This window comes from Gouania willdenowi, chromosome 9 (assembly GCF_900634775.1).
Source record: "Gouania willdenowi chromosome 9, fGouWil2.1, whole genome shotgun sequence".
Classification (NCBI taxonomy): Eukaryota; Metazoa; Chordata; class Actinopteri; order Blenniiformes; family Gobiesocidae; genus Gouania; species Gouania willdenowi.
Window position 1 is genome coordinate 25593029 of NC_041052.1, and position 21909 is coordinate 25614937.

At 36.9% G+C, this 21909-nt stretch overlaps 2 protein-coding genes across 2 annotated transcripts in view; one reads left to right on the top strand and one right to left on the bottom strand.

Annotated features, from left to right (window-relative positions):
- Positions 1-10983, bottom strand: part of slc15a4 (solute carrier family 15 member 4) — a 46279-nt gene extending 35296 nt beyond the window's left edge. The window contains exons 1-5 of the mRNA XM_028458305.1: positions 10808-10983; positions 5971-6572; positions 3652-3944; positions 2857-2998; positions 2624-2698 (exon numbers count right to left, since the gene is read on the bottom strand). Of these exons, the coding sequence (XP_028314106.1) occupies positions 2624-2698; positions 2857-2998; positions 3652-3944; positions 5971-6531 (1071 nt within the window). The 5' untranslated portion in view covers positions 6532-6572; positions 10808-10983. The remainder of the gene's footprint in view (positions 1-2623; positions 2699-2856; positions 2999-3651; positions 3945-5970; positions 6573-10807) is intronic.
- Positions 10984-11249: 266 nt separating this feature from the next.
- Positions 11250-21909, top strand: part of glt1d1 (glycosyltransferase 1 domain containing 1) — a 43203-nt gene continuing 32543 nt past the window's right edge. The window contains exons 1-6 of the mRNA XM_028458021.1: positions 11250-11536; positions 15423-15574; positions 15670-15775; positions 19040-19091; positions 20865-20901; positions 21645-21701. Of these exons, the coding sequence (XP_028313822.1) occupies positions 11469-11536; positions 15423-15574; positions 15670-15775; positions 19040-19091; positions 20865-20901; positions 21645-21701 (472 nt within the window). The 5' untranslated portion in view covers positions 11250-11468. The remainder of the gene's footprint in view (positions 11537-15422; positions 15575-15669; positions 15776-19039; positions 19092-20864; positions 20902-21644; positions 21702-21909) is intronic.

The following is a 21909-nucleotide window of genomic DNA, read 5'->3' on the forward strand; positions in this document are numbered from 1 at the left end:
AAATCTTCTTCTTGGGCATCATCACATAGACATAATGATTAAGTTAGAAACTTCCTGTACATACTTAAATACAGTAAAATAACACTTTTAGTATAATAATCAGTTCAAACAAGTCCTGCTTTTTCTGAAAGAAATTTGAGAAATGTAACATAGTCAGCTACATGGGGGAATTCTGTTTATAGAAGATGATGGTTCCCAAAATCAGGGTGATTGAGAATCACTGACAGAGAATGATAAAACGAGCTGTGAGAGTTTTTTCTCCAAATAGAGCATCTGCTGTAGGTGGTGTAGCAACAGAAGATACATTCAGGTGTTTCCACTTCCACAATTTTTTTAAAAATACATGGAGAGGTCAGTATAAATGATCTTTATAAAACAGTGTGCATTACACCATTATTTATCAATGTATTTATCTTAGAAACAACAAGAAAGATTTTTCACTTAAGACGCCAATATCTCACAATCTATCGACAAATCCATCAAGGTTTTGTTGTAATGTAGATTTAATAGCTTCATGGAATATTTTAGTACGTCAGTTGGAGGTTATTTTTTGTTTGCACGAGATGTGTTTCCGCCCTTTGTAGGCAAACCATTGAAATGTAGCAGGTGACGTGAATGCAGCAGAAATGAGAAGCATCTAATCTCACTTCCCTTTTTGATGTTCAGAAGGTTGTGGGAAAAAGTTTAAGTTTTACTTTTCTGATAATGAATAAAAAGCAGCTGGAGGAATAAACAGCAAACTGCATAGAAGAATAATTCCATAAAACCAAAGGTTGCATGCATTTTTCACCATTGTGATCATAAAGAAAATAGATCTGAAAAAACCCATACCTTCCACTGGTCCTTTCTGTACGAACCCTTCCAGTAAAGGGATTGGAGTAACATAATCATAATAATAACAACTTTGGCACCATAAACATGTTAAGTTATTACTCTATTCTTGGTTAAAGTCTAAATGTATACATTTATAAAGTTAAATATCAATTTGTGCAATTATAATGCAAAACTATAAATAATTTATTAGCAGTAAATATGCAAAAGGTTTTGGACAATGAGGCAAGTTACAACTGTAAGGCGAAGTCAAACCTTAAAATACATTTTATATAAACAACTACAAAAGCTTTCATATGAGTCAGTGGTATGAGGCTATATAGGGATAGTGAGGTGTTTTAGTTTCATTAAGTGTTACTTGGTGGAAGGATAAGTGCATGTCTGTGCACATAATACATATAGGGTAGGTTCTCTATACTATATTAATCAGAGATAAAGCAGTGATATAGAAGAGCAGGGTTGTGGAAACTTGTCTCTGGAGAACCAATATACTGGAGGTTTTAGATCGCTCCCTGCTCCAACACTTGGGAACCACAATATGGCGTGTGCCAGGTAGGAGAGCTCGCTAACAAGTTAGCCCTTCTTTTCAATCAAAACATTGGTTTGTCAATTAAATTATTGAACCAGTGAGGGAGTGTGTGTTTACATATGTGATTAACTTGGTCCACTTCTTTATGCTTACTATCAAATTGGGAATTTTCTATTTTTTGATGCTTTCATCATGTCTTGGTATAGTTTGACATTGATGTTTACCAGTCATTTCTGCACACCTAAAAACAACTTTATTCAATAGAAAACAGTAAGTTTAATACAAGGACTATAAATTACAACTATCTTAAAGCTGAAATCTGGAGTTTCTGAGAAATCTATGTTTATGTATGATTCTTTTGAAATGCGGAAAAAAATACCTAATTCGTCTTTTACTATAGTCTACTGCCGGTGGTCCCGCCTTCACCCTATAGACCCCTATACAAATGGAAATGATCGGCGACTGCGCCCAGCCAATAGGCTTCGACTGCGTGTTTTTGAGACTGTCAATCAAAGTGAATGCGGAACTGTGCACGGAAACAAGGCCGCACGTCACAACAGCAAACAGGTAAATATGATTTTGGCTCTTACTTGACCTATAGACCTATATCAATGCGAGCAGGTGTGACCTTGTTATGTTCTGCAATGCGTGTGCAAAAAAGTAGAGGCGTGGCTTCTGGTAGATTGGCAGAGGCAGAAGCGAGGAAGTGAAGCTGTTTAGGGCGGGACATCGAGACGTTTCTCTGAAACTCCATATATCAGCTTGAAGGCTAAATCTGGTTCACACATCTTGCATCAGAAAAAAATTTAAAACGTCAGTGCAAGCTTTGTGAACTCAGTTTAGTGGGAGTTATATATGTGGATCTTTGCTGTTGTCTTTAAAATGAAGCACCCAATAAAGTTGGTACCACCAAAGCGCCTAAGAACGCTACATATAATTGATCAAAATGACTTTCTACCATAGCGCAGGTGGGTAGATACATACACAGTCGGGTTGCTAATCTGCAAGGCATTAGTCAGTGAAGTTTTAACCTAATCCCTGAGGTATTACCCCCACCTTTCCTGCTGCCTCCAGCTGTTGCCTACTATTGTGTCCCAGTGACCCAGTGACTTTAGTTTTAGCAGTGGAAATAATTGAGTCCAAAATGACTGGTGAAGATGGACTTTAAAGCTGACAGGCTTAGTTCAACATAAGCATAGAGTAAAGTTGAAGCATAAATTCACGAGGTGAGATTGCAGTGATAATATTGGTTCCTTCACATACCTTATGTGGGTCAGTGTTTGAGGGAGCACCGAGAATTTTGAGATGGAGGCTTTGTAGGAAGTACGTTGTCTGCATCTGTGAAACAATTTACAGTCAACACATGAAAAGATTTCTGCACTTGACGATCACCAGATTATCTTTTGCAAAGCTGTTTTCTAAATTCTAGAATAACTCCTTAGGATACATTTGATTCCAATATTTTTTTAATTGAATTTTATGTTGCGTCATCTTACCTGAAAGTATACAGTCCAGTATGGAATAAGGGCAAAGAAAACTGGAAGGGTTTTCAACACAGCCTTTACTTCTTCTACTTTTTCTTCAGAAAATGTGCCTCCATATGTCACTTTGGCACTGTCCAGCATGGTTGGTTTATTACTTTTAAAGAAAAACAAACAAACAAGGAAATGCTTTAAACTTACAGGCTGGTTTGCTACATGACATGCAACAATAAACAGAGGAAATACTTTGAGTCCAAACACTTGAAGTAAAAAGTTTAATCAGTGCTTTTTAAAATTAACATCTTAAAACTTAAATAACGGCACTTCTAGAGATAGGAAGAAGCTTCATTCTAAAGCCTATAATCCTCATCTCAAGAGAAAATGCCTTAATAAGGAAATCTTAAAGGCTTCAAGGCTGCAGCAACGTCCAACTTAAATTATTCAATCTCAAGTTTTTGAGCCAATTGTGCTACTTTGATTCAAAGACAGGTATCAGCACTTCAGTAAAAACTTTTTAACCACTGGCTGTAAATTAAATCCAGAGACCAGTAGGAAAAACAAGGGGTGATACAAGGGATCAGAACAAGCTTTAGGATCCAGATCTACCAACAACACCTAAATGAGTTATTCTGCCAACACAGTCAACCGCTGAACTCTACACAGAACAAAGAATGTGACCTTATCTAAATTATAGGCTGTAGTGAATGCTTAACCCAATCAGTGTGCTGTCTGGCACTGATTGCAATTTCCTTGTCTCCTTAGTCAGCTGACATTTTGATAGTTCACATGAGGGAAACGTGCGTCTCTCACCGAAACAGGCTCGGCTCAGTTGGTTTACGTCGACAGCAGCTGAAAGCCAGGATTTTGAACATATCTGTGAAGGTGCTGCCATTGGCAGGTTTTGTGATGAAAACCATGCGTCCCAAGAGAAACACAATAAAGGTGATCCCGAGGCACACAGTGGGAATAATGTAGCCGATTTCAAAGCTAAAGTTCTGCTGGATGTAGGCCACACCTCCCAGGGACAGGATGGCTCCTAAATTGATGCACCAGTAGAACCAGTTAAAGAACCTGCGCGTGGCGTCAGGTCCTCTGTCTTTGACCTGTGATCATGTACAAGAGAAGATTACAAATGTTTAATCAGGTCACACAAGTAGAGATGTCACATGAAGCAAAAAAAAAAAAGAAAAGAATAACTAATAATTTAAAATTGGAATGAGTGGGTCCGTGGAATAGCATTATTTTAAACATCCACTCTGAAAAGTGTTCATTTCAATGAGGGTGATAGTATTTACTTTACCTTCTCACTTACAGAGGATTTAACACTATAATATAATACAATGGCAAGTTTAAAATTGTGTACATAACAGAGCAGAGGGTTTATATATATATATAAATACTCACTGAATCACATTAGTTTAGACAAAATGCTAAGCATTTAACACTTTAGCAAGTATATCATATAGTATATGATCATATTACTCATAATGACACCGTTCCCTTCCCTTCAGTTATCCTTGCAGAGATTTTATCACTCCATGAAGGAGCGGGCATTATTTTATATATGACGACAAAAAAGGCACCGATACAGCTACAATTAACTACAGGAGAGATAATGTCATGGCACTTAACGTAAATCTTTCAGTTCAACAGTTCTGCAGCATCATTTACCAAATTAATCACTACATTGCAGTGAAACTGCATTAAAACATTTAGGAAAACATCAAGCACTGAGTGCAACTCCTTCTGTTTTGGATACATGTATTCAGTTCTAAAATTAGTTCAATGTGTCTTTTTCCCTTCAAACTTAAATCATGTATGTACCAAATAATATGTTTAGTTTAATAACTTTGAGCAGGGGTCTGCAACCTATGACTCTGGAGCCTCATGTGGCTCTTTGACTCTTTCACAATGGCTCCCTAGAGCTTTAAAAATATATTGTAACAATGAATTGTTATTTCTTACAGATGGTATTGATGATTAATGACATTAACTTTAAATAAAAATATGGCAAAACAATTTGTTAACCTAAAAATAAATCAATTTGCGCAATAAGTCTGCCACCTTCCTACTTCACCTCCTGCAACATCTACAGACGTTAGAAGCTGCTAAGATAACTAAACTAACAAAAAGACTATTCTGGAAGAAAATAGAGATTTTATATGTGTGAGGAAAGATGTATTTAACTGTCAACATGCCGGCTTAATATGCATGCTTGATATGTTGCAAAAGATTAGCATGTGTTGATCGACATGATCACGTGTTCTCAAATTGAAGTTATATTTTGTAGCCCTTCAAATCCATTAATTAATAAAATTATTCGTATTTTTTTTTACTGTATATTATTTTATACACTGAATTGTCTTCAATAAGAAGGTTTTTTTTTCGGTTCTGGAAGGACTTTAATCCAGGTGAGATTAGGCAAAATGGCTGTTTTGGGAGTAAAGGTTGCAGACCCCTGACTTAGAGCTTACATATATTTGCACTTTTAATCTCTAATTAAACAGTGGTACAAGCTACCTTTTTAAAACATAACCACAATAATGTACCAAAGCATTTCACAATTTAATTAACACTAGGTTATGTAATGAGTTCTGAATAAATAAACAAAAAAACATTTGGTACAAAACACATTTTGTAGGCCATTGATGTCACAAGTGAATGCATACTGGTTTGGAAGCTGCAATTGTGGAAATGTATTGTGAGCCCAGTGGACTAATCACATTTGCCCTACAAGCCCCTTTTGATTGGTTTTATGCACAGCTGTTTAGATTATTTTGAAATACTATGACCCCAGAGATCAGTGTAGCGGTAGCCACTTATGCGTCAGCTTCTGTAGCCTCATGTGGAATCATGCATTGCTGAATGATAATGACTAGCATATTTTGTGAGAACTAGAATTAACATCATTTTGAAAAAAGTTAACTTTACTTTTCAAGAGGGCCAGGACCCGGGTGGTTAAAAGCGTGCAAATATCATGGTGCAACAGAAATCACATGATGGTCATCAACGTTCACATACTGACTATCCCATCAAGTACAAGCCTACCATTCTAGTCCAATATCTACAATTGAAATAGTCATCTTATGAATTTTCAATGTCAACATCTGACAAAAGCAGTTATTTTACCTGATCCGCCCCAAATGGGGTGATGTTGGATTTCAAGCAGCCTACACCAAAAGCAATGAAAAATAGTCCACTGTAGATTACTGGGCTGCAATATGAATTACGGTTGCAGGTCACGTTTTTTGGAACAGTCTTCTTTAGGCACTCTGGAAGTTGCACCGGAAATAACGTTTCATCACCACATAGGTTTAACCGAACGTTGTCCATTGATAATAAAGTGAAAAGCAACATTCCAATAAAATATGGGATCAAACTTGAAACAATGGTTCGAAATTTCCCAAAGAATGCATCTGCCAGCCATCCTCCAAATGGCGAAATGACGTAAGTAACTCCCATAAACATTAGTGTGGCCTGACTGGCTTGGGTGCCCAACCAGTAAAAAGGACTACTGTTGAGAAAAAGCACCAAATTGGATGTGATGCCATAGAAAGCAATCCTTTCTAATGACTCAGCAAGTAGGATGGCTGCACATGCAAGTCTTCTTCCCTTGAAGACGGATGGCTGCGTAGACGATTCCGAGTCCAAGAGAGGGGATCTCTCATCAGCATCATGGTGGTTGGCCATGATCTCATCAACCTTTGATAGAACTGTTTATGTGAGACAACCTGCAGATGAAACAAATATTTAAAAAACATAAAAATGAAGCATTGTTACAACTAAACGTACTTAAACGTTTCTCTTTATTGTTTAGTCCATTCATAAACTAAAGAAGCCAATGGAACAAAATGGGAAACACATTTAAGGAAAACGTCTTTGTCCACTGTACGTCTGCTATAGTTATCACTTCTACCTCACAGCTAGATGGCATGGGTTTAATTCCCATAGAACTTTATGTGTGCATGTTCTTCCGTTGTGTTTTTTTTTTTCATTTTCATTTTTTTTTTTTTTTTAAATCGCACCCTGCTCGGTTAATTTAAGTGTTTAAATTTCCTACATAAGCCGTTGTTTAGACCAGTGGCTCCCAACCTTTTCAGCCCAAAATAAAGGTAATAATAATAGATATAAATAATATAATTGGATTTATATAGCACTTTTTTCAAGGAGACTCAAAGCGCGTACAGAAACCATTCATTCCCACTAGGCTCGGTTGGTAATATGGTAATATTGTATACAGCGGTGTCATAAAAACAGCAACGGTATCAGTTTCAATACCGTCATTAAAAAAAAAAAAAAAATGCAATGCACTTCCCCGTGACTGCGTAGGGTCCGCCCCCCACACCCACACACACACAGGTGTCAGAGAGAGAGAGAGAGAGAGTGAATTTTTTTGGTACACTGACAAATAAAAGGATTCTAATTCTGATTCTAAAAAAACATTAAAAGTGACAATAATGGGTCAACATATGCAGCATTAGGAGGGAAAAGTGTCGAAAAGGGTTTATAAGTGCCGAAAATGTCTTGAAATGTGCAGAAAAGAAATTTAATGAAGTGGCAGATATGATAGTAATGCAGCAAAATGCATTAAAAGGAGCAAAAATATGACAAGAAAAAGTGGAAGTTGGTGTAGTTGCAGAAAAAGGGCTCAAATTATTCAAACAAAATATTCTTAGTTTCCTGAAGGCATCTGGCGTCTCATGACCCCAAGGTTGAGAAACTCCGATTTAGACTAGCATCCCGTAAAGGTGTACCCTTTCCTTTCACCCGATTTAGGTTGGGCATCGTTTGGATTTTAACTATTCTGATTCTCAATTTCGATTCCTTTTCTAAACGATTCTCGATTCCGGTTCTTTGAGTTGTGCAGGTCAACATGTCACAGATTTCAAAGGATAATTTTTTAATTTGAAAAAGCCTGTACACAGGCCATTCACTTATTAGATAAAGTTTAATTTGGTTGCTGTACTGTAATTAGGATATTCAATTACAAAGGTCCCCAACTGTAACTGTAAAAATGAAACTTGCTGAAATTAAACTACAAACAAGTTGTCAGCAGTCTTAAAACAAAGAGCTACAGCCCAGGTAGATGTGAAACAAAATAAAACAAACTCAAACAAACCCTGGAGCAGTCATGTGACAAATCAATCAACAGTTCTTGTTGAGAAAGATTATTATTATTCTGGATACAGTGGAAACAGAAACTATAAAAATTTGTTATATTATTAACCTGTTTAAATTGTAGGCAAGATATTAAATACATAAATGTAATTGGAGTCTAAAGGCATAAAAAACACCACTTTAAAAAGAAAATAGACTAATATAAGACCTCTTTACAGGTATTTGGGTGCACATTTTTCGGCGATGACGCCCTGGTGATGATATAATCCAAGATGGCGGCGGCCCGGACTACAGCCGACACTATCTAATAAGAGCCTTAAAAGACATGGATATAATGAAAAGAGTGGATGGACGGAGGCATAAACATGCAGACTTTCACACAGACACACACGGACTTAATAAACACACACGGACCTCGGTAAACACGGTAAACAGGCTTCACCTGGCGGCTAGCACTACGACCCGGAGGCGGAAAAATGTGTCCTCGTATTACATTCACAGGCTGTAATATCACCAGTTTATCATTTTACCTGTTGTTGAAGCTACTATCTTTACCAGGGAGCTAATTTGTATTCCTGGTTATTGTTTTCCGGAGTTTTAGTTGGATTTTTAGTTCATTAGTAGGGATGTAACGATTCACTCAACTCCCGATACGATTCGATTCACGATACTGGGTTCACGATACAATTATCTCACGATTTATTTTACAAAATGGGACTGTAGACAAATGTTGACTGAAAAATATTCCTTTATTTTTTTGGGAATATACTGTACTATACTGGGAATACTGTACTATTTTCCTTTTATTTTTCATTGTCAAAAGAATCCCTTGATAAACTATTCAAAACAATGCAATTTAACTAAAAATAAATCTTGAATGAAATAAATAAAGGAATAATACAAATGAAGAAGAAGCCTATTAATTTAAATTCTGGTTCTATAGTAAACAATGCAAAACTGCATAATAGTTTTTTTTTTTTTTTTAAGTGCAACTGAAAATATATTATGTGCCTTAACAATTGGACTTTAAAAAAAAAAACAGTCACTGCATTGTATTTACGTCAGATATTTGTTTGGACCAGCAGAGGGCGCTGGCAACCCAGTCGTCGGTTGGCATGCAGCTAATCTAGCAGTGAAGAAGAGATGCTATGCGCTAGCATAATAGAAAAACGTGACTCTTACAGATATTCACGTAATATTACACATATTCTTTCGGTGCTAAAGGGGTAAGGAATCATTTATGAACATGATTAAGAGTAGAAGGTGGCCAGAAAGAAAGTAGTAGCCAACACTTCTGGACAATAGAAGGACATATAGCGCCCTCTGCTGTTTAAAAAAAAGTACTGTTATTCAATTTTCACAGTATCGATGTGAACCGTGATACCTATGAATCGATTTTTAACTGCCTTACGATTAATCATTACATCCCTATTCATTAGATTAGTTCACATCTCCCTGTCGCTCCGCGGTCTAAACTGAAACTGTAGCCGCGCACACGCACGCACGCACGCAGCCACTGCCTATGTCTGTCTCTGTTTTTGCCTTGTATTTGCAGAAAGACATTTTTGGCATTCTAAATCAGAAAAAAAAAAAGTCTTATTTATGTTATAATTTCATTTGTTTCAGTTTTTATACTCCTATTGAGTTGAAAAGGTCATACCCAGAGTTAGAGTTAGGGCTGAACAATTAATTACATTTGCAATATTATCGCAATATCATAAAACACAATTTTTTAATCACAAAGACTGCAATTTATTTTTATTCTTGTCCTGTCTTGTACTGTCCTGTTAAGTTCAGAGTGTGTTTAAGAAGTGCAGTCCACATGTTTACATGTTTCATGAAAGGTGAAGTGAGTTAGATGTGCTGAAGAGGTAAAGCCACAGATTTGGTTGCTTTATTGTTGTAATCTGTGCTTTAAAATGTATATGTTATGTTTATTTAAAGTTTAAATAAATCTGAAACAGATTGATTTGTTGCTTGTGTTCATTGAAAAATACATGACAAGATGCCCTTGAAAATATAATCGCATTTTAAATCGCAATCGACATAATGAGTGAAAAAAAAAAAATGCAATTACATTATTTTTCAAAATTGTTCAGCCCTAGTTAGAGACTAATAAAAGCATGGTTATTTTTCCAAATAAGTTTTTTTTTTTTTTGTCTTTTTTCACTTCATAGTTTTTCATCAGTCCATCTTATCGTATTGTGAACTCGGTTTAATGTCTCACCCTAGATGATCTATCTATTCAATGCTATGAGCTTTCAGAAACCATTGCTGTCACCATTATTCAACTTAATTCATCATTAAAACCACTATCACTATCAACATATTTCTACGAGCATCATCATACACACCAGAAGGCGAAAACTTTTCCAAAAGAACTGGTGGGTGTAAATATGTGAAAATATAGGCATAATATAAGTTTAACATGAGCATTTAAATATTTCACACACTAGATTTTAGGACAGAAAAGTGTCCGTGCTATAAACAAAGATAGAGAATTCATTCAAGCTAAATGCGTATTATATATATATATATATATATATATATATATATATATATATATATATATATATATATATATAGTAAGGGATATCGCTTGTAAAGAAGCAAACAGAAGTAATTCACATGACAGTAATTCAGTCATGTGATTATAAGGAACTCATACTGGGAATGAATGACATCAGCTATAACTTAATGAGCTTTCGGGATAAACTTAAGATATTAGTGGTTAACATATCCTCATTATTTGACAAAGAAAAAATCTCCAACAAATCACTCAGGAACAAATCACTGCTAGCTTTAGCACTAGTCGTAGCTAAATAATATTAGTTTGCATAAACATTACCTTTAGTTACTGACACACGTCCCTGTGTCCTCTACACATTTCCTTTAAAGTATGTGATAATTTTCCCGGAGAAGTGTTGAGTTTGTCAGACAGTCAGTCCTCGTACACAGAAGTGGAAGTCAACACAAAATACACCGTGTCACAGTACTACCGCGTGACACAGCCACAGCCAGGAAACTAACCCTGAAGACGACTTGTAAAATGACGCGTACCGCATTAGGAGCCGAGTGCAGCCTATCCACATTACATAGATATCTGTTCCATAACTCAGGCTCAACCAGTGGTGGAAACTGCGCTCGGGGAATTTTTTTAAATTATAATTCATGTTTTTCTAACTCATCAGTATAACAGCCTTCGTTTTTTATGAGCTTTCTTGTTGAATTATAAATGAAGTAAGTGGTCCACTGGTCAGGTTGCGTGTTTCCAGGGGATCCTTAATGGGACGGACTTGTAAACAAATCAAGCATGGCGTGCGCTGGTGGGGGCGGGGCTTGTCCTGGTGTGTTAGTGTTCAGTGACAGCAGAGCAGGAAATGTGAGAGCGGTTTACCTCTGCTCTGTGAGCGAACTACTACTACTACTGCTACTGCCTGCTTTACTCCTTCTACATTTGTGTGTAAACCTCATTTACAGCACGTTGCTGCTGCGCCTTTAGCGGAGATATGAAAATACTCTTTATTGCCTGTCTTCACCCAAAAACTGGGAACCAGACAACTGCTGAGAGAATAAGGTAACCCGAAATGAAGCTCATTTTTAGGTTGTAAGACATTATGTTATGTCAACCGAATTGTTGGATACAAAATGGTCTCGCACTAACCAGGCTTGTTTAAAAAAAAAAAAAAAAAAAAAAGGTGTGAATAATTTAAATGTAATAAACCGGTAATAACTATGATGACACCTGATGTCAGTCCCCTGTTTACCATTAAGGATCGTTAATTTTTATTGTTTGTGTCCATAAACCTTCTAAATAATCAGGGTGATACTCTTTGTCAGTTTGCCACGTGGACACCATATACCAGACCAGGGGTCACTGACACCAACACGGTGTCCGGGCACTAGGTAGCCGCTTGGACCATGTGAGGTGCCCTTAGGAGCTCTACTCACCGATTAGCTCCATCTAAAATCTGATTTACTTTCCAAAATTAAAATTCACAAATATAAATATATATGATTTGGCAGATGTAGTTAATACAGTTAAATACTGCTGCAGGTGTTAACGTTTTAGCATTAAATTACTATCTTTAAAGGAGCATAGGGCAGGATCATGAAATATGACTCCATAATGACACAGCGGCCGTTAGTGTCACTGCAGTCATCAGCCAAGCCGGCTCAGGAGCGCGAGCATGAACTTTATAGCAGCGCTCTCTGTGTGACAGGCTGGTGTGGATGCCCGATCACTGTGGTGTGTGTGGATCCTGATCGTTGTGTGTGTTTCCCCATTTGTCAATACCGCTGTCTGTGCGCGTCTGTTTTTGGTCTGTGTGCGTATGCCTGTTTGTCACAGTGTGTCTCCATGTGTGCATGTGGCTGATATCGGACCGATATCGATATCGGATCGGGACACCTCTACTGCATGACCTGTGCACATGCCTCTGCATGCATCTGTGGAACCAAACAGTAGTATAGTCCACTGTGCTTGTCTTCTTTCAGTCTCAAAGTCATCTTCTTCTCATTTTGTTTTTTATTTCCGGTATTCGGATGCCTCTCCAAGCCGCAGAGAACGCGCATCAGCGTCATTTTACTTCACGTCCGCAGAACTGTTCGGACCCTGAACAGCAGTACAAAATCTCAATTTCAAAAACAATATCACACAATCTTTTCAAGGCAATAGGTAGACGTACGTGTGGACTCATTCTCTTTGGTTTACAGTGCTTCATCGCCCATTAGCATAAAAAAAACTTAAAATGAACGTTTATATTTTCTCAAATCCTGCCTAATGCTCCTTTAAATGTATATTTTCAAGGAAACAATGTTAAGCATGTTTTTAAGTGTTGCAGATTTGGTTGTGGTATGTTATATTTCAGGGTTTCTCAAATGGGGGTACGCAATGGCACTACAGGCGGTACTTGAGAGAGAGAGAAAGAGAAGGAAATTAACAAATGAAAGCACTGAAAATATGGTAAATGGTAAATGGACTTGATTTTATATAGCGCTTTATCACCACACTGAAGCAGTCTCAAAGCGCTTTACATATCAGCTCATTCACCCATTCACTCTCACATTCACACACCAGTGGGACAGGACTGCCATGCAAGGCGCTAGTCGACCATTGGGAGCAACTTAGGGTTCAGTGTCTTGCCCAAGGACACTTCGACACATAGTCAGGTACTGGGATCGAACCCCCAACCTCTCGATCAGAAGACGACCCACTACCACCTGAGCCACGGTCGCCCTCATATGGGGATTTATGTTAATTAATTTTTAGTTAAAAAATGATGATCATAATATTGATGATGGAAATGATCATGCTTAGAACATGAATTGACCAGGCATGAGATGACCAGAAATTATGAAAAATATAGAAATACATTTATTTAGGAGGCACTAAATACTGTTTCATTTCACTTATTTACAAAATGAGATTCCTTAAAATGTTATCACTCTTTCATTCCATCATTATGCTCTATAGTAGTTTTTTCACAGTATTCGGAGCAAAATGTTGTAGTCAGACAAAGAGGGTACTTGAGCCAAAAAGGTTTCAGAACCACTGTTTTAATGTGAAATATGACATGATTGTTCCAGTTTACAAATGTTGTACTGTATGTTATTTAAACATTGTTTGTTAGTAGCTAGTATAATAGGAAGATGATCATTTTTCAATTAAATGTAATATGAATGAAACTGCACAAATTAAGGGAAGTGTTGAAACTTAAAGTGAAACCATGAACCTTTAGCCTCTAAGAAGTGCTTTTCTAACTTGTAGCCTAAGTTCATACTATACAGTACCTATGAAGTAGCTCACAGTTCTGTAAAGGATGGTGACCCCTGTACTAGATCATTATGACCACTCTGAGGTGAGCACTGTGGAGATGAGATTAAATGTAAAGTGGATGGGATTATACAACAAATACCGGTTTGGACATTATAGCTAAGAAGAGCGCAAACCTTCTCTAAGCGCCAAACATCCTTTTTGCCAGATATTCATATATCTGGATCAGTTGATCCTGATCCCATGATCATTAACACATTAATACTTGTAAATGGACTTGATTTTATATAGCGCTTTATCACCACCACTTACAGTCACCCGTAAGAAATCTCTATCCCCATCAATCATGATACTGTAGGTCCAGTGTTAGCACTGCAATTTTTTATTTTTTTAAATGAAAAACTACAATAAAATGCACAATCTAGATTGGATCTGAGTGAGATTTCAATAGAAACCAACCCTTCATAACTGAGTCAAATTTCAAAGAGATAAAGAGATTTCATTTTTAAATTTCTGAAACTGCTTTTGCTGTAATCCTGCTAACAGACAACCAAACCAAATAGATAAATGTATGTGAAAATATATATGTAAATAATACCTCCTTGGCAGAGGTAACTAAAAATGTTGAAAAGGCTCAAACCTAGATTGGAGATGAGGGTCAAAACTTTATGGCTACGGGTCAAAATATATCAAATGTGGTTCAATAATTAAAACCTGGCATCAGGGTGTCATGGCTGGACTCATCAGTTGAGAGAAATAAATTCTGGTAAATAAGTGTCAGAATGAACTGTTTATTGCCCAAGCCTGCAGTAAAGGTGAATGGCTCTTTCCGATAAAAAATAACTTCCTCCTCTCCGCAAGGATGACCAGGTGGATTTATGTTGCTTATATTGTGAACACTTGTCAACCAGGATCACAACTGTTGAAGAAGGCCAGTATGAGGAGAAAGGATAATGCTTAAAGCTGATATCCGGAGTTTCTGAGAAATCTATGTTTATATGATTATTTTGAAATGCGTATAAATACCTAACTGCTCTTTTACTATGGTCTACTGCCAGTGGTCATTCATATACATTAATGTATATAAGTCCCTCCTTCGTCCTATAGACCCTTATACAAATGGAAACAATCGCCGACTGCGCCCAACCAATAGGCTTTGATCCTCATGCTTTTGAGACTGTCAATCACAGTGAATGCAGAAATGTGCACAGAAACAAGGCCGCGCGTCATAATAGCAAACAGGTAAATATGATTTTGGCTCTTACCTGACCTATAGACCTATATTAATGTGACCCGATGCGACCTTGTTGTCTTCCACGATGCGCGTGCAGAAAAGTAGAGGTGTGGCTTCTGGTAGATTGCAGAGGCAGGGGGAGGAAATGGAACTGTTGAGGGCGGGACATCGAGACGTTTCTCAGAAACTCCTGATATCAGCTTTAAGCACTTTACAGAGCAAAGTGACACTTTATTGGAGTTTCTTTGTAGTATATAATGTATAGTTATGTCAAGAGTTTTTGGAGCAAAAGGGGCCTAACACAATATCAATTATGTATGGTAATCTGAATTCTATGGCTGAAGTGTGTGTAATAAGTGTTTATACAAACAGTAAAAGCTGGATGACAAGTTTGAAAGAAAAAAAAAAAAAAACTATGTTTTTAAATGTAATTCATGCTGCACTGTTTTTTAGGTCTTACATTGAAGAAGCAGGACACAGTTGTGAACTGAGAGATGCAGGAGAATTTCATTCTCCTGCTGATGTTGCAGATCTTGTGTCTCAGAATCCCTCATTCAAGGGTGCACTAGCACTTCATCTGTTCAAAGCAGGCAGATTCTTACTTGGTAAACAATGGTCCTTTTATTCTGGTTATTTAAGTTTATAGGAGTCAGAGATGAACCACAAGTCTCATTTCATTTATTTATGTTCTTTACAACAGATCTACAGATCCCCTGTGGCGTCATTTTCGGAGGAACTGACATAAATGAGGATGTGAAAGTTGAACACAAGCGATTGGTTATGGAGAAAGTGCTGCTCAAAGTCAGGTGATGTTTCTCCAAACTATTTGATATGTTTTTTCTTAAGCTTTAAAGTGAATGCATGTATGAGGCCCCCAACTGAGTTCCCCTCATAAAGGGGGGTAGCTGAAAAATAGTGTAGTTTAAAAACCTATTTCAGTGTGTGGCTCCTGACTTTTTGAATCTTTAGTACGACTCTGAGCTTAGCTGTTATCCCTTCATTTGTGTTAAGTGTTATTTGTATGTGTCAGCAGGCTCCCCTGACCCTTTTTACTTAATGTGTATTAAAATCAAACCAATCACGCCAGATCTGTCTCAATAGAGCATTTAATTTGGCCTATGGGAATATTTTAGCTATAAGTAAAAACTACAGGGAAAACACCAATCATAAGATAAATCACCCTTCAGTTCCAAGTAGGGCTGGGTGATTTTGCCTAAAAAAAAATTCTCAGATTTGAAAAATTTGAGTTTCGATTAATTTTTTTTATCCAATGCACTTAAAAATGACTGCCGACATCAGATATATTGTCAAAAGTGCAACATTATTGCTGTGATTGTCCTCAAGAGTTAAAATGCATAGAACAATCCCAAAATAAAAGTAAATGAGTCTCTGTTGTTCAACAATTTGAAGCTTTAACCAGGTTTAAGCAAAAGTGCAACAGGAACTTCACAGTAGCTTAAATTTACTGATTAAGAAATCATATAACTACATATTTTATAACATATAGCATTACAATTAAAAAAATAATAAACTCTTCCATTAGCGTCTCAGCATAGTGTGAATAAAAAATTAAACATGCCTGTGGCACACATATAACCTACTGAAAGGGTAAACAAATGTAAACAAAGAGGGGGCTGGCTCACATCACGCTACGTTAACCCATAAGGATGGAATGCGAAAAAGTCTGAAAAAACTGTGGTGGGGAAAAAAAAAAAATATATATATATATAATTATTATTATTTATTTTTTTAACTTGAATTTTCAAAATAAAAATAGTTTTTATCTACAAATTTGATAAATTGAGGAATTGTTTTTTTGCCCAGCCCTAGTTTCAAATATCTGTTATATCATGATTTACTCATGAAATACTAAATGATTGGTAGACAGTTTATTGGAAATGTTAAAACTAAGATACAATATTGTCATAATTGCAGCTTATCCTTAAAAAAGGAAAAAAAGGCAAGATTTTTCTGGTCCAGCCTAACACTGAAAGAAGTTTAACACTCCTAATCTACTGTGTCTAATCTAGTTATGGTGCATTTTCGCTTTAAATTGTAACGTCTTCGCACAGACAGCTGCAATTTATTGTCAGCTGGGTGAAACCACTTATTGAGCTAAGACATACTTTTTTTTTTAAATTTCTCTATAAAATGACGGGAATGTATCTAAATCAGGGGTTCTCAACTCAGCTCACCCTGGGACCCACAGTTTGCCACGGTCATCAAATCGCGACCAACTTTTTTTTTTTAGAATTCAACTAACCAAATTTAGTTTTTTCAAAGATAGCTGTTGAAAACACACATATAATCTTTTTTTTTAAAACATAAACCTATATATTCTGCTGTACAACATATATTTCACAGCATGCCTGTCAAAAGATTTTTTTTTTTTTAAATTAAAGACAAGTTCACCATGACAGACATTAAGTATTTTTTGCTTTTTTTGGGGGCCAGCTTTCCGCGACCCACCCAGTACAGATCCGCGACCCACTTTTGGGTCCCGACCCACCAGTTGAGAATCGCTGATCTAAATGTTTCAGTAAAAAAAGATTAGAACTGATTTCCAATAAACTTTTATACAAAACAAAACATTCAGCAGGAGTCTCTACTGCTTTTAATGAACATGTCAATGTCCAGAGAAACTAACAACAACGTTACAGAGGCTATTGCTAAATGGGAGCTATAAACTGGGACAGGGAGTGAGAGAGGTGGGAGAAGCGGCTACAGGGGACTCAACTTATCATTTACTCCATATGTGGCGCTAACGTGACCACTACACCTCTGAAAGCAATGGCAGCAATCTGTTTGACAAGGCTCACTGTCAGGGCTGGAGTCTGCAGCTGTTTGCTTTGACTGTGAGTGAACCTACAGAGCATCACTATGCAGAAGCCTTTGTACAACACTTCCAGACTGTCAATAATAACAAGAATATTGGTTAAATATTGGATTTGTTAGTAACAATAATAGTAATTTAGACAAATAGGGCTTTTCCACCAAGAGCACAGGCTTTTTGTTCGGAGCTATAGTTGGAGCTCGAGCTACTTCAGAGCTCCCCCTGTTTAGCTGAGGAACCGGTTTGGTTTTCCACCACAACAGCGGCAAGTTGGAGCCACGTCCTTGCGTCACATCAAAACGTCAGTACGTCACTGATTACGTAGCAGTTTACCCATGAGCGCTTGCCCCATAATGAAGCCCATGTTTTGACTGTTGACATCATATGAATACCATCCTATCCTATGTAAATATTCAGCTGAACAACTCTACCGTCTTCATCAGAGTCACAGGAATCTGCGACAACATTTGTAAACACAGGTAATTATCAAAGATGTTTTATTGCTTAACAATGACTGTGTTAGTGTTAGCCTTTGCTAAGCTACTTAGCTTCAACTACACCTGCATAAGTACAGCAGATAAAGGCAATAACTTGATTTTGATATGTTTGTTTATCATTATAGATGCTCTTAATGCTGGCTGTGCACGTCCGTGATTGCACTGCTGTGACTCAATACAACCAGAATCAGCGCAAGTTTGTGTCAAACTAACGTATCCTGGTGTCATTCCATCCATCTATATTTGGACCGAGAACCTACTGTGTGTGACTGAAGGGATGCTGTATTTAAATGTTTGTGTCCTCATCATGCTGTTCAACTTGTGTTGTAAATGATCAACCTTATTGATCCACATTTGTTTTATACATATTGCTGCTGTTTGATTTGTTTCAATAAATTTTGTTTTGAGGAAATCTCCATTGCATTCTATTTAAATGTCCTACTCAATAGGTGAGTGTTGTATGAACTTTTCAATTTAGTGCACACCAAAGTTAGTGCTCTTCATTTGGAATCAAAGTAAATCAGGCCCGAGGAGAACTGAGGTAACCAATCCCAGTTGACTTCAAACGATCCACATGCCTCCCACTGTTAGCATAATCTCACTTTAAGCATAATTTACAGTCATCACTCAATACCACCCCCGCTGGTCCCTTTTTATAAAGCTAGATCGTGTGTTATTTTCTATCTTCTCGTTATACTGCTTGTGATTACAGTGTTCTGCTTTTTTAATTTCCAATTTAGATTTGCTGTTGCATTCACTGAAACAATGAAGGAGAAAGCAGAATCATACTTGGTAAGAATACTTCTTTTTACTTTAAACTAGATTCAAGTTGCAAGTTACCATAGCTTCCTAACTGTATACGAGAACAAGAATATGGTTAGCAATGTTGGGAATGGTACTTTAAAAAAGTAATTAGTTAGATTGCTCCTTTACTGAAAAAAAAAACGCCGTTATTTTAAACGGCGTTATTCCAAACACTGATGGTGAGGGTTACCCTTGAAAGTCGATCCTGTGCATAAAGAGAATTATAATTGGCTTTGGCGACACTGCATGGAGCAGTTACAACTGAGCGTATGATAATAATGTAGAAAAAAAGGTAACAGGTGAGTTCAGGAAAGGAAAATGAAAGGTGTTAAGATAGTAAAAGCAGTAGACTTCTATTCTAACCACACAAACTCACAAAGCATGGTTTACTCACAGTACTTTTAAGTTTACTGGCATTAGTGTGTGATCCACACACAAAGGCCCTCTGATCCACACACATGATTTTAGCTCCATAGACACTATCTTGGGTCAACTATCCAAAGGTAAGTGTTAGAGAGGATGTGTCACAGAATGATTACACCCAGACTATAAGTGAAGGTATTAAGCTGCCAGGATGTTAGGTTTAGATACAGTAAATCTGCCTATAATACACGAGGCTGAGCTGGAGGCAGAACAAATGCAGAGCTTTCCTTAACTGAACAAGATGGCCACAATTCTAAAAAAATACACCATAGACACAGCTTTGGAGCAGGTGTAAAAAACATCAGAAAAGCCTAATTGAGATGGTTTTGACATGAAGAGAGAAGAAGGATTTTGGCATCCAAAGTGTAATGGATGCTGTGAAACAGATGAACTTTGTTGGAGTTTGTATGTAAAAGTTGAAAAACATGTAAAAGATCCTTGAAGATGGAAGCAGATGACTTGCTGTGGGGATCACTAATGGGAACCACAGAGCACTTTGTGCCATAATGCATAACATTTATTAGCATTAACTTTGTCCAAATGGTATGATTGTTTCTCGCTTCCCCTGAGAAACTATGTTTGTGTTTCTTTGGAATGAACACATCAAGGGGGACTATGACTATAACAATCTATTATATAGAGAGAGTCTGTGACATGTGGGAAAGTTTGATCATAAACAGGATGCTGAACATCAGGTTGGATTTGCTCAATTCTTTCATTACAAAGGTCCTTTAAACAGAGTGATGGAAGCTTAAAGAATGTGTTGATATCTATGGCACAGGAAATGACAGTAGTTACAGTATGCATCCTACAAGAATACATACAACAGATATAAAAACACACGACTATAATTATTCGTCTTGTAAAAAGGTATTCGAGTACTTTATTTTCAGATAAGAATCTAGCCGTAGGTTCCAAATTAAAGCAAGTAGCATGCTTTATCTTTGCTATTTAGTGGTGACAGCAGGAAGGCAGACAGGACAGACACTGAGACGCATCACCATGCATTTTATTTTGACAGAAAACACTCATGGGGGATTGATCTACTCTGATAGCATCCAGTCAATTTATTTTCCGTCCCCTCTGATTTATTTTCTTCCTTTGCCATTATTGAAAGAACTGCTTTACTCACTTTCTTTCAAAGTTTATATTCTGTCAAACTGTGATTAAAAAAAAAGCACCATAACAACACTGTTTTCTATCATCTTATATAAAAAGCTCTGCAGTTTATGAAATGTTGCCTGTAAAAATAAACTAGTAGAGTGTGATTGCTGTTTGAAATGTTAATTTATTTTGGTGCTTGTTTTTGTCACTAAACTTTTTTTTTTTTTACTAAAGGTGTCCCAGAAGACTAACATCTATGTCCAGCCCCCTGGTAAGCTTTGCAGGATGACCAACTGCTACCCTCCTTTGCAGTGTATCACTAACTACTAGGTTCCCAAAGTGGGGTACACATTTTGTCATAGGGGGTACATCAATAAAAAAAATAAAAATTGGAAACTAGAATATAAATTGACCAGCAGTCAGGAGCCTACATGCATTTTAAAAAAAATATTATTATTATATATTATTCCTCAACAGGATAAGTAAGATTCAGATATAGGTCTACGTTGCATATAACATTACATCAGTGGTTCCCAAATTTTTGGGCTGTGACCCCATTTTAATGTCGTACATTTTTGTCTCCAGAGACTTTTTTCTTTCTTTCTAAAATGAATGGCAATATGCACTAGCTCAGATATTTTTATTCTGCATTTTATTTGAACTAGATTTATGTTTGAGAAAGTGAAAGTATAGAATAGAGTTGTTTGAGATTGTTGTGTGTGTGTGATGTTAAAACATTTTAACATTAAAAAAATACATTTTTATTCAGTCATTTTTTTAATTATAAATTGTTAGACATTTTGGGGGACCCCATTTGAATTCCAAGCGACCCCACATGGGGTCATGACCCCAAGGTTGAAAAACACTGCATTTCATCAATATATTATTTAAGTGTGCAGAAGTAGGGGGTACATAGCTTAAGATGAAGGGGTACGGGACTGTGAAAAGTTTGGGAACTACTGCACAAATGCTCCATTCAAGCAATGTTGTAATTTCTGTTTTTTTGTTCTGAAGGTATCCAGACTGAAGGGACTGAACATTTCTGCTGGGCTAAATTCTTGAGGAGTTCAGGTACGTTCCAGTTCTGTACTTTAGTCGTAGCTCTGCATCATGTAGGACACTGGAATTCTTCAGCCTCGATAGTTTTGCTTAAAGGTGGGCATACACTGGGATTGTTTCAATCGTTGGACTCAGCACCAGCTGAAATTGTGCGACTCAGTTGCAGAGTCTGAATGTTTGCAGCTCACGATTCATGTTCTCGCACTATACGGACTGACAC